This window comes from Chelonoidis abingdonii, chromosome 7 (assembly GCF_003597395.2).
Source record: "Chelonoidis abingdonii isolate Lonesome George chromosome 7, CheloAbing_2.0, whole genome shotgun sequence".
In the NCBI taxonomy this organism is placed as follows: Eukaryota; Metazoa; Chordata; order Testudines; family Testudinidae; genus Chelonoidis; species Chelonoidis abingdonii.
In genome coordinates, this window is record NC_133775.1 from 43244915 (window position 1) to 43257361 (window position 12447).

Genomic DNA, 12447 nt, shown 5'->3' on the forward strand with positions numbered 1-12447 from the left:
ATAAAATCACCTTACCATAAGAAGATTCTTATCCACAGAATTATGTATGATAAGCCATTTCACAATATACCCCTAGCCAACTAGTGTAACTCAGCATAGCTCCATGAAAATCAGTGCAGCTAGGGTGATTTTCACCAGCTAAGAATCTGGCCCATGGTATTTCTGTAATATGGTCAGATTTTTATATTCATAAGTGAAATTATGTCACTGACAGTAAAGTGCATACAAGTGCAATGGGTCAACAAGAACATCACTACACAGTGAAGTATGAACGTTTTGGGGTTGTGTGTATGTGGAGTCATGGAATGTGTCCTATAAACATATAAATTAAAAAAAGTATTTTAACTCTCCATTGGCCAGGCCCATACTCATCATTTCTACAGGCACCTCCTCTTCAGTAGCCAGTGCTAATGTTACACCCCACTGACACAGAGGCTGATGGGTGAGGGTGCTAAAACTTTTCTTATCTGCTGCCCAAGAGGAACTTACACTGCCATGATTCAGATCATGCAGGCAGAGAGATGCAAATTGTGAAGCCAGGGCCAAAATCAGCAAAATCATTCTCTTTATTATGCTGGGCCTGGAATGTGCTATCAGGTATCATGCAATAAGGGGTAGCGAGATACCAGAGATGACACACTGTGAGCAAGACCAAGCCCAACTGCCCACAGAATTACCAACTGCCAAGCTATTAATAAAATTTTGACTCAGGACATTTAATCTATTTACAGCCTTACAGAGAGCCTATACATGATAGTTCCTACAATAAAAACTGTATACTCAGGAATTAAAAACACAGGCCTCACTCCTGAATTAGATGCACGCAAATGTACCATTATGACAGCACGGAGTCCCACTGAAATGCAGATCCATTTCAAAGATTGGGGTTATAAACAGCTAATGACTCAAACAGTCCTGGCATTTTATTTAAAAAATTGTCTGGCCTAAGATATCTAAATTAGACATATTAAAAGGAAAAAAATTGTTTCCCACCAGAACCCTGACAAAAAGGTTTTGCGTATTTTAGGCCTCTCTCTCCTTTCACCTAGACTACTGTAACTCCGCTGACTTAAAATGAGTTACTCCTGATTTACACTAACACATATTGGAGGACGATCTTCTTATACAAGATATATCTAAATGTAGCAAAATGACTTTAGAAATGTAGCTCCATTTTGGTTATATGGCCTGCTTCCTCTAATGGGTTTGGCCTTATACCACACCGCAGGGCAAAAGGGATCTGAAATGGGCAACAGAGCAAACGAATAAAAAAAAAAAAAAACCCAGCTGGGGAAGTAATCGTACTATTCAGGGCAAGACAAAGAGCTTTGCAGCAGCTGTCTTTAAAAGCAGGGGGAAGGAGGCAGGGCTGGCTTTAGGCCAATTCACCCGATTCCCCCGAATCGGGCCCTGCATCTAAGAGGGCCCCGCGCCTTAGGTGCCTTTTTAATTTTTTTTACTCACCCTGGCGGCGGTCAGCTCCGCCAGTGTTTTCAGCAGCCCCACTCCCCTGGCCAGAGCGCCGGCCGGAACGCAGCAAGCCCTGCAGCTCCGCTCTCCCAGCCGGAGCTCCAGCTGGAATGTGGCAGCCCCACGGACCCACGACCCCAGCCGGAGCGCGGAAAGCCCCACAGCCCCGCTCTCCTGGCTGGAGCTCCAGCTGGAGTGTGGCAGCCCCAGAGCCCCGCAACCCCAGCCGGAGCATGGCAGCCCCGCAGCCCCGCTCTCCCGGCCAGAGCTCCGGCTGGAGTGTGGCAGCCCCAGAGCCCCGCAACCCCAGCCGGAGCATGGCAGCCCCGCAGCCCCACTCTCCTGGCCAGAGCTCCGGCTGGAGTGTGGCAGCCCCATGGCCCACAACCCCAGCCGGAGCGCAGCAAAACCCGCGGCCCCGCGACCCCCGCTGGCAATCCAAAGTGCGGCAGAAGACTGGGAGCACCACCTGGTGAGTACAAGCCTTCCCCCCCGCCCCCCCAGGAATCAGGCCCCGCACTTGCTAAAGCCAGCCCTGGAAGCGGGGAGATGCCTTGGTACCTGGGTGCAGGGTATCAGAGTTCAAACTACTGACCAGAACAGTCAGGATGGGCATTGTGGGACACCTGCTGAAGGCCACTAACAGCATCAAAACCAAGCATGGTGTCTCCACTGACCCTCCATCCATCTAACTTTGTCGCAAAAAAAGCTCTACGCCTCTTGTCGAGATGGTTTTATTTTGTTGCCACAGCAGGAGAGTTTTGCCGGCTGGAGGAGCCTTGCAGTGTGTACACCTCCATCCACTGCTTTGCTGACAAAAGCTGCCTTTTGCCAACAAAACTCTGTAGTGTAGACAGTCTCCCGGGTGGGCTGGGCCCCGTTCTGCACACCGGCCAGAGGCTAGTGATCACTGGGGACATCCCACTCACTGCTGCAGAGGCCAGTGCCTGCTCACTGCCTCGGAGCCCAGAGTTTTTTCACAGGAGTCACCTCTTCTCACACACACTCCGGCCCCGGCCCCAGCCCCAGCCAGCCCCCTACCTCTTCTGCATCTTTGCCCAGAGGGATGCCCAGGGCTTTAAGGCCCGCGTGGAGCTCGGCGATGTCCACTCTCCCGTCTTCATTGAGGTCCAGCTTCTTGAAGAGGTTCTCGTACCTGGAGCTGTTGTTGGCTTCTTCGCAGGCAGCCTCGGGGAGCACCAAGCTCCGCAGGAACCGAAACATGGTGCCGCGGGGGACGGGCGGAGCGGCGGGAAGCGGGCCGGAGACGCGGCCAGGCAGTTAGTGGGAAGCGGGGAGGAGAGACCAGAAGCCTGGGCACGCCAGGCAGGAGGGGCCAGTGAGCGCTGCGAGAGAGGAAGGGCGGCTCCCGGGGCCTGCCTCGCCACGGGCTGGGCGGGGCCTTGCTCCCCTCCCTGAGCAGCGGAGCCGGTTGCTGGGCTGGGTCAGGGAAGCCGCCGCGGTGACGGATGGGGGTGGGGGATGGGAGAGCTGCTGCGGGCGGGACCAGCCCGTGCCGGGCGAGACCCTCTCGCCGCGGGCGGCGCCAATGGCGGAGCAGGGAGCGGCCGGCATGAGTTACACGGGGAACAGTCGGAGAAGAAGACTCGATACGGGAAAGCTGCGCTGGACCAGGCTGTCATGTCCCTGGGGGCAGGCGCCAGGACCGGAAGCAGAGAGTTTTTAACATCACCCGTAGGCGGTACAGGGAAACCCAGGTTAACTGAATTCCCCTGTTCACTGAAACCAAACTACAGCCCCAGTACCAGTGCGTGCAGGGGTCAGTGCTTAGCAAGGTGGGACCCAGCACATACTCTGTTTATGTCAAACTTTATTGATCCACATTTTCTGCTGTCCTTGGTTTTTCCATTTATGGTGACTATTGTCTCTCTTCTACATGGAGAGGAAGGATGGTCCAGTGGTTAGGGTGCCTTGGGACTCAGTAGACTAGCGTTTAATTCCCTGCACACTTCTGTGATCTGAAGTTAGCCTCGTACCTCTCAGTTCCCTGTTTGTAAAATAGAAATCATACCTCACGCGGTGTTGTGAGGAGAATACATTAAAGACTGTAAGGTACTGGGATACTGTGGCAATAGAGCACATATAGTACCTAAGATTCATAGGCTTTTACATACTACATAGAGCAACGCTGAATCTGAGCATTTATGTGATACTAATTTCGGAATAAATATAAAACACAACAGGAAGTGGTTAAAGGGAAACTACCAGGTTAAAGTTCACATTTTTAAAAACCCTGTGATTATGCTACTAATGCTGTACGTTACAAAACTAAAAATAATTTGCTATATCCAATTTACTTTTACTTTTTGCACTTTATGTAACTTTGACAATTAAGATAGTTTCATTTTGTTTGTAGTCTGTTCACTTTCAGATTCTCATGCAACAGCAATCCTGCAATAGTTGCAAAAACTGTAAGAGATTATATCCAACCAGAAAACCTGTTTAAACTGATTTCTATGAGTAGTAGGTGTTATTGTTTTTCTTTTTTTAGCTAAACTCTACATTTTAGGTCTAACTTGCCTGCCAGTTGACCAAATTCTCTCTTGATATAGACACACATACCCTACTAAGGGTGTACCTGAGGGCAGAATTTTTAATTTATAGGCTGGTCCCAATATAAGTGACAGTTTTGTCATTGATTGCAATGAAAGCAGACTCAGGACTTGAGATACTAACCCAGACTTATTTTATTTGGAATTTTGCCACTGCCAAGAGGCTGCAAGTTATAAGTTAAAAGAGGGAACATTGTCACAAGTTATGGAAGATCCAAAGGAAGAATGACTAATAAGAGCAATGCTCAAACATGATGATATTAATTGTTAAGTGGAGTAGTATTACTTTTCTTAGTCTTATTACATGGAGCATACACCAAAGGATCTTTCTTATAGTCATTGAGGCCCCAATCCTGTAAATATGTGCTTAACTTTAAACATAGCTGCTCATGTGATTAAGTCAAACAAAGGCATAAGTGGTTGCAGTACTGGACTTTGGGTAAATGTGATTGCAATGCTGCATCAACTAAGTATATTGAAATGTGTAGTTGAGGAAGTAGTGTTTTCTTCCTAATTATTTCATACCTCTATTATATTCAAAGTCACTAATGATGATAATTTTCTTACAAATAATGTGGTTCTATTCTGTGGACAGGAGAAAACCCTGCCCTTAATATTCTTTACTACGCTGGAGAAAGAATGGAGTAGGAGTAGTCAAGCAGAGGATATAGGAGCCATCCTGCTTCCTTATTCTGGAAGCAAGAGGTTCAGCAACACTCATTGTTAATCCAAAAGGAAATAATGTGTACACATATATCCCCAGAACATGCTGCCAATGGCAGCATATATACAGAATGGCCAGTGGTTTGGCCATGCCACCAAAATAGCAGACCATACCCCACATGGATCATTACTAAGTCTATTAGCCAGGTTACTCACCTAGCACTGAAAGAAGCACTGTGGACATTCTGTCTAGCTGCTGCATATATGTCTTGAGTAGAGAAGGGGATTCCTCTCCTCTTATCCACCCTGCTCCCAAGTACACCTACACAAGAAAGTGCAAGAGTTGGCCCAGGGATTCCATTCACTACATGTGTTTAGCTTATATATAAACAGAATCTGAAAAATGTGTTTACAATTATAAACTAGCTTTAAAATAGAGGCTTAATCTACTGCAGTCTGCCCTGACATATTTATCCAGGTTAACTTGCATTTTAAGGTCACTTTCTGATGTTATAACCTATGTGTGTGTGTGTTCTAACTTAGTTGTGTATCTGACTGCACAGCATGAACCATGCATCTGCCTTTTGGAAATCCAAGACACATTAGACCATTGTAAGCTCTCAAAGGCAATTCACATGGGCCAATGGAAAAACAAAATGTAATCAACCAAGTTTTTTCCTCCAAAGTTTCTATTGTCCAGTGAGGAAAATTAATCAGCTTTAACAAATCAAAACCACAATCAGAGAGGGGGTGCTGACAAGGAGCATGAGGAAACAAAAAACCCAAAGTCCCTGCTCAAGCTAAAAAGTTCCTTTAACATTTGGTACAACTATCTGCTTTGTACAGTACAATGCAATCCAAAAACAACTACAACAACACTGCATACTAAGGAACTATTATAGAACTCCAGGTTTCAGGGCTGGTTCACTCAGTTATTGTTATTTATTATTTATATTCTGGTAGTACTAAGAGTTCACCATCCAAACTGGGCCCCATAGTGCTAGGTACTATGTAAACAGAGAAGACATGGTCCCTGTTTCAAGGCTCCATAGAGCCCATAGAGATCATTGGAGCCTTACATTACTAGGAAAACATGTTGAAATCACTGTGGAACATATACCACGCATGCTCCAGTGCTACCAGCTGTGGAGTACAATATGTTTTGTGCTGACTGAGAGCTCTGTGATACCTCAAGGGAAAAATACACACACCAGTTCTGGACACACTCCTTATTTGCCCCTAACTGCGGTGGCATCATAGCAGTCTGAGGAAAGTTGGGGAGAAGGTCATACACTAAATCTTTAATACCTGGGTCCAACTGATTGTTTCTGCAGGTGGCCCCACATTTGTTTGAATTGGCTCTGTGCTACTTTAGCCAATTTCATTTAATAGAGTGCTTCAGCCCTTTCACTTTATTCTACCCTTCCATGCCAGCAAGAGACATGCACAGTGAGTCAGCTCCCTGCCTGTTACCCATGCTCTGGAGGGCCTCTGTACCCTGCCACAACCATTTTAGTTGCATTCAGAATTTAGGAATGGTAACACTTATGGTTTTGCCATCATCATTAGTTTATTCTTTTTATTTATTTTACTTTTATTGTATCATAAAGGCCAAAATAAGGACTGGGTTTCTATTGCTATTCATTAAGGAACACATTTAAATTAGTCCTTCCTTTGATCATTGTTAATATCCTCAGGTGTAAGGCCAACACCATGCTGCCTTAGCAAGATATGACTTTTCTTATGTAGTAGGAGGATTTTATGCTTGTATTTTATATAATTAAGAATGAAGGATAAAGAATAATAATGTAGTATGTATTAACATCATTTAGAATAAAGGATAAAGAATAATAATATAGCATATATTAAATGTACTGGTGTATGATTTGATCATATCCTGCCAGCCACTGTTTTTGAATAACAGAAAGGAATGGGCCAATGGGTAGAGATACATCAGCCAGAATCTGTGTCTGGACTGATTTCAAGGCAGTAACAGACCTTTGAGGGTCACCAATTTGTTGTAGGTTTAGCATTTTAAAATAAGTAAAAGAATGCCATGATTGTTTTCTTTTGCATTGCAATCTGATGTTCCTGTTCAAAATGTTCTGTGTAAATTAATTCTGTTTTGTGTGTGAATAAGGAATGTATGTGTTAAGAGATAAGTGTGAAGGCCATCGCTGGATCAGATGTACAAGGGAGGAACCAGAGAGAGACGCAAGGGCGCAAGGGGGCTGCAATACGCCCCTATTGAAATGTTGGGGAGGGCAGATTGACGACTCTAAAAATGAGACAGGCACCTATCATTGGGGACAAGATAGCTGTGATCAAAACCACCATGGGATAACTCCCTGAGGAACTTGATGAAAGAACAAGATAAAGGATGAGAAGGACAATTTAAGAAAACAAGCACCTGTCAAACCACAATTGATTACAGCATGACGGTGCAAAACTCATTGATCCCAGTGAAGGAAAATCCCTATATAAACAGGGTGTCTTGCCATGAAACTTTGGGTTTGTCCTGCCAAGACTTCCCCAGAGCATTGTGTTGTGACTGACAGAACCCAGCTCCACCCTACCCGTGATCAACCTAGTTGGCCACTAAATTGATCTGGACTCTAGACTGGTAACCATAATATCAACTGGCAGGACAGTGTATGTGTCTGTGTGTGTGTCTGTGTCTGTGTGTTTGGTATGATTGAATGCATATGCTAATTGTTGTATCTTCAATAAATGTGGTGTGTTGCGTTTTCCCCTGAAAAGATCCCGTGTGCTTCTTATAATCATAACACTTGCAACATCTTGGAGCACGCTACCACAGAAAATCTATTGTCACCCCCAAAGCTTACATAATACGACAGCCACAACATGCATTAATCTTTAAATACATATTGTATGTTATTTATTCCATATTATCTATCAGTTATGCAATGGCTAATTGTATGATCACAGAATGCTCAACATTAGGTGTGGAGAACTTTTTTTTTTTTTTTTGAGCAGTGCTACTAAACAATTTTTCTAATATGACAGGCTTGAATCTGACCTCTCACCAGTTTTATACTGGTGTAATTCCATTAACTTTCATGGACCTAGACCTATTGATTTATGTCAATAAAGGTGAGACCAGATTCAATCCCTCTGTCAGTGGTCCCCAACCTTTTTTGTCTGGCGGGCACCAGACGAAGGACCGTGGTGGCTGTCGAGCATCCGCCGAAATTCAGCGGCATTTCAGCGGATGCTCAACCGCAAGCCAGGACTCGGGCGCATTTAGATGGGGACCCCTGCTCTATGTTTTCACTGCAGCAACAGAAAGCGTTGTAAAGTTATAAAGTGTTGTGAAACAAGGTCATGGTTAGTTATTTCTTCTGGTATACTTTGTAAGATAATATAACAAGTACTGTGCTATATAGTGTATGACAGCATTTCCCAAACTGTGTTCCACATGATGTGTTCCGTGAAAGAATCATAATTTTTAAAAAGGATCTTTAAATTTTTTTAAAGTTTAAATTTGGCATATTTGAAGCGTAGTTTACAAGTCTTTTTGAATGACTATAATTTAACATAAAATTCTTTTTCCAATTATTGATAGATCTCATACTGAATATCATGGCATAAAGAGAACGTGGCACACAAGCATGTTGATGTCTATCCCTTTTGGGCATGTTTCAGTTAGTGACATCGTACCCTTCCACTTGAGCCTGTGTGAACTGCAGCGGTATGCACACACCATTCTCTTTATGCCATGTTGAATATAACATATTCTCTCAACACGTTCAAACCTGTGGGTCTTTACCGTGTGTGCAGTAAGCACAACTAAACTAGCTTCTCTCGAAACAATATAAATATTTGTGAAAAAACAAAATTTGACAAAAATCAATATTTTTAAATATTGTTACTAAACCTAATCACCATGGATTTGTGGCTAAAAGAAGGAACTTTGAAATGAAAAGCAAGTTATTCTGGTAGTCCAACTGTGGGCAAAATAAACAAGCAAAATATTGAGACACTTCAAAGTGAAGATGAACAATCGCAGTCTTTTGTTGCCGAAAAATCTGTTAGTACTAGTGAGTTATCCAAGGTGAAAGAATTTCCACTGAAGTATATCAAAAAACAAGAAGAAGCAGGTGTTAAAAGACCAAAACGAAAATATGATGAAAGTTATTTGTCTTTCAGTTTTACGTATGTTGGAAAAAAGATGTTGCTGATGCGCAGTGCATCGTGTGCAACAAAATACTAGCAAACAGTTCATTGGCTCCTGCTAAACTTCGTAGGCATTTGGAAACCAAGCATGCTGAATACAAAGACAAAGATATAATTGTTTTCAAGAGGAAGCATGACTCACTTGGAAATTGTAAACTTTCGATTATTACAATTGCTAAAACAGAAAATAAAAGTGCAACAGAGGCATCTTATCGAGTAAGTTACCGTATAGCGCTTGCCAGAGAAGCTCATACTATTGGAAATGCTTATCAAGCCTTGCATAGATATTGTAACATGCATGTTGAGCGAGCAGTCTGGTAAAAAAATTGATGCTGTACAGTTGTCAAATAATACTGTTGCGCACCATATTAAAGATCTTGCCAATGACGTAGAAAAAAAGCTAGTTTGTCGACTGAAAATTTGCCATGAGTATTCATTGCAGCTAGATGAGTCCACTGACTTTTCAGGACTTGCTGTGCTACTAGTATTTGTCCGATATAAATTTAATAATATTATTGAAGAGGACCTGCTCTTATGTGAATCTCTGCAAAACAACACAACTGGAGGAGAAATATTCAACTGCATCAACAATTTTATCAGAAAGCATGAAATTAGTTGGGGAAAATGTACTGATTTATTTACTGATGGTGCTCAGGCAATGATTGGGAAGATGAAGGGAGCTGTAATGCAAATCGTAAGTGTGGCACCAGAAAGCACTAAGAGCCAATGTGTTCTACACAGACAAGCACTTGCAGTTAAAAAAATACCAGCATATCTGAAAATTGTGCTCGATGAAGCAGTACAAATGATCAATTTTGTCAAATCTCGACCACTTCAATCCAGGTTATTTAAAATTTTGTGTGAGGAAATGGGTAGTCAGCACAAAGTGCTTCTTTTACATACAGAAGTGAGGTGGTGGCATAAACAGATAGTTAAGGGTTAATGTCTCTTTTACCTGTAAAGGGTTAAGAAGCTCAGCAAACCTGGCTGACACCTGACCAGAGGACCAATAAGGGGACAAGATACCTTCAAATCTTGGTGGAGGGAAGTCTTTGTTTGTGCTCTTTGTTTTGGGGGTTGTTCGCTCTTGGGACTAAGAGGGACCAGACGTCAACCCAGGCTCTCCAAATCTTTCTGAATCAGTCTCTCATGTTTCAAACTTGTAAGTAACAGCCAGGCAAGGCGTGTTAGTCTTATTTTTGTTTTCTCAACTTGTAAATGTCCTTTTTTGCTGAGAGGATTTTACCTCTGTTTGCTGTAACTTTGAACCTAAGGCTAGAGGGGGTTCCTCTGGGCTATACGAATTTGATTACCCTGTAAAGTATTTTCCATCCTGATTTTACAGAGATGATTTTTACCTTTCTTCTTTAATTAAAAGCTTTCTTTTTAAGAACCTGATTGATTTTTCCTTGTTTTAAGATCCAAGGGGACTGGATCTCGACTCACCAGGGATTAGTGGGGGAAAGGAGGGGGGGATGGTTCATTTCTCCTTGTTTTAAGATCCAAGGGGTTTGGATCTGTGTTCACCAGGGAATTGGTGAAGTCCCTCAAGGCCACCCAGGGAGGGGAGAGTTGGGGGGGGGACAGGAAGTGCACCAGACACTGACTTCTGGATGGTGGCAGTGTACCAGATCTAAGCTAATAATTAAGCTTAGAAGTGTCCATGCAGGTCCCCACATTTGTACCCTAAAGTTCAGAGTGGGGAAGGAACTTTGAGAGGTGGCTATCTAGAGGAAAAGTGCTTGTGAGGCTTTTTGAGCTTCATAGTGAACTACTGGTATTCTTCTCTTCAGATAATTCAGGACAAAAATTTAATAACTGTCTGACAAATTTCTCATGACTAATGAGACTTGCGTATCATGCAGATATTTTTGCAAAATTAAATGAAATTAACCTGTCACTGCAAGGAAAGAATGTGACCATTTATACTATAATTTGTAAAATTTTGTCGTTAAAAAAGAAACTGGAATTCTGAGCATCTTCTTTGTAACAGAATAACTTCGACTGCTTCCCTACAGTACCTGAATTTCTGACTGAAATAAATTCTACAGTCCATGAAGAAGTTTCCAGCACCATTTTACAGCACTCATGTGACTTGCAGACCTCTTTATTAGAATATTTTCCTACGACTACTGATGATAATGCTTGGGTTTGAAATCCATTTGTAATTACAGTCAAACCAGTCAGCTTTACTGCACACGATTATGAAGGCCTAATTGACTTAATTTCTGACTCTGATTTGAAATAAAATTTAAGGATCTTCCGCTGAATAATTTTTGGAGCAACCTAATAGAAGAGTACCCTAATGTGGCTAAACGTGCAGTTCGAGTGCTCCTTCCTTTTGCTACAACTTATTTGTTTGAGACTGCAACAAAAAACAAATATAGGAATAGACTTGATGCTGTGCCTAGCATGAGGATTCAACTTTCCAGCATTATGCCTAATATTAAGCAAATTTGTGCTAGAAAAACGCAGAAACACCAATCCCATTAAATCTAAATTTGTATTTCTGTTTATAAAAATAGATTTTCCTAGTAAAAATCTAATTTGTTTGGTGTTTGTTTATATATAAAAACAGTTTTTTTAAATAGAACACTTTTTAATTTTGACTCTTGCACTTGATTTTTGTACTACTTTATATGCGCTTTCCAATTAGAAATTGATAGTTCAAGTGGTTTTAAATTTGTATTTTTGCTTTGTTTTATAAAATAAAATATATTTGAGCATAAATAACGCAATTTTTATTTGAAAACCAAATGACTACAAAATAATATTATAAGTGTTCCGTAATAGGTTAAAAATTGTTCTGTGACCAAAAAAGTTTGGGAAATGCTGGTGTATGATTTAGAGTTGCCCCAAAGTGAACACAGAAACATCTGGACCATAAATTAAATTTGACCTCAGGCAAATTTTATTTACATGCTGAGCCAATAAGTCATTCCTATGCTCAACATCATCTAATCATTTCCACATGATTAATAAAATTGCATGTAAATATTCACAGGAATCTGTTGGCCTTGACATTTTCCTAACTGTACAAAAGTAGACACTACATTTTATAAAATTACTACACTTAGGACATATCCACACTGCAAAATTATGTCAACCTATGTTATGTTGGCATACAGCTGCCATAGTAATTCACTTTTCCGTGTCCATACTATGCTCCTTGTGTTAGTAGTGCGTGTCCTCACCAGGAGTCCTTGCACTGATGGTACTGTCAGCACAGGGCATTGTGGCATGGCTTCTGAAAGACAGTAACAGTTGATGTAAGCAGTGCAGTGTCTATATTGACACTGCATCAACCTATCAACAATGACTCTATGCCTTTTGAGGAGGTGATGTTATTAAGTCGGCATAGCGGGGCAGTTACATTCGCAGGCATGAAATTTTAGTGTAGACACTTACATTGTTAGATCGAACTCTGTAGTGTAGACCAGGCCTTAGACACTGATGTTTATACATCAAATGTTTTCTCCTTATGTAAGCAGAGTCAGGATGAGCTCTACCCTGACATCTTGTGGTGAAATGTGGTGAGTTGTGG

General features: G+C 42.2%; 1 protein-coding gene across 1 annotated transcript in view; it reads right to left on the bottom strand.

Annotated features, from left to right (window-relative positions):
- The window catches only part of SLC25A24 (solute carrier family 25 member 24), a 42576-nt gene extending 39742 nt beyond the window's left edge, over positions 1 to 2834 (bottom strand). The window contains exon 1 of the mRNA XM_032803717.2: positions 2512 to 2834. Coding sequence (XP_032659608.1) covers positions 2512 to 2694 — 183 coding nt within the window. The 5' untranslated portion in view covers positions 2695 to 2834. The remainder of the gene's footprint in view (positions 1 to 2511) is intronic.
- Positions 2835 to 12447: the final 9613 nt, after the last annotated feature.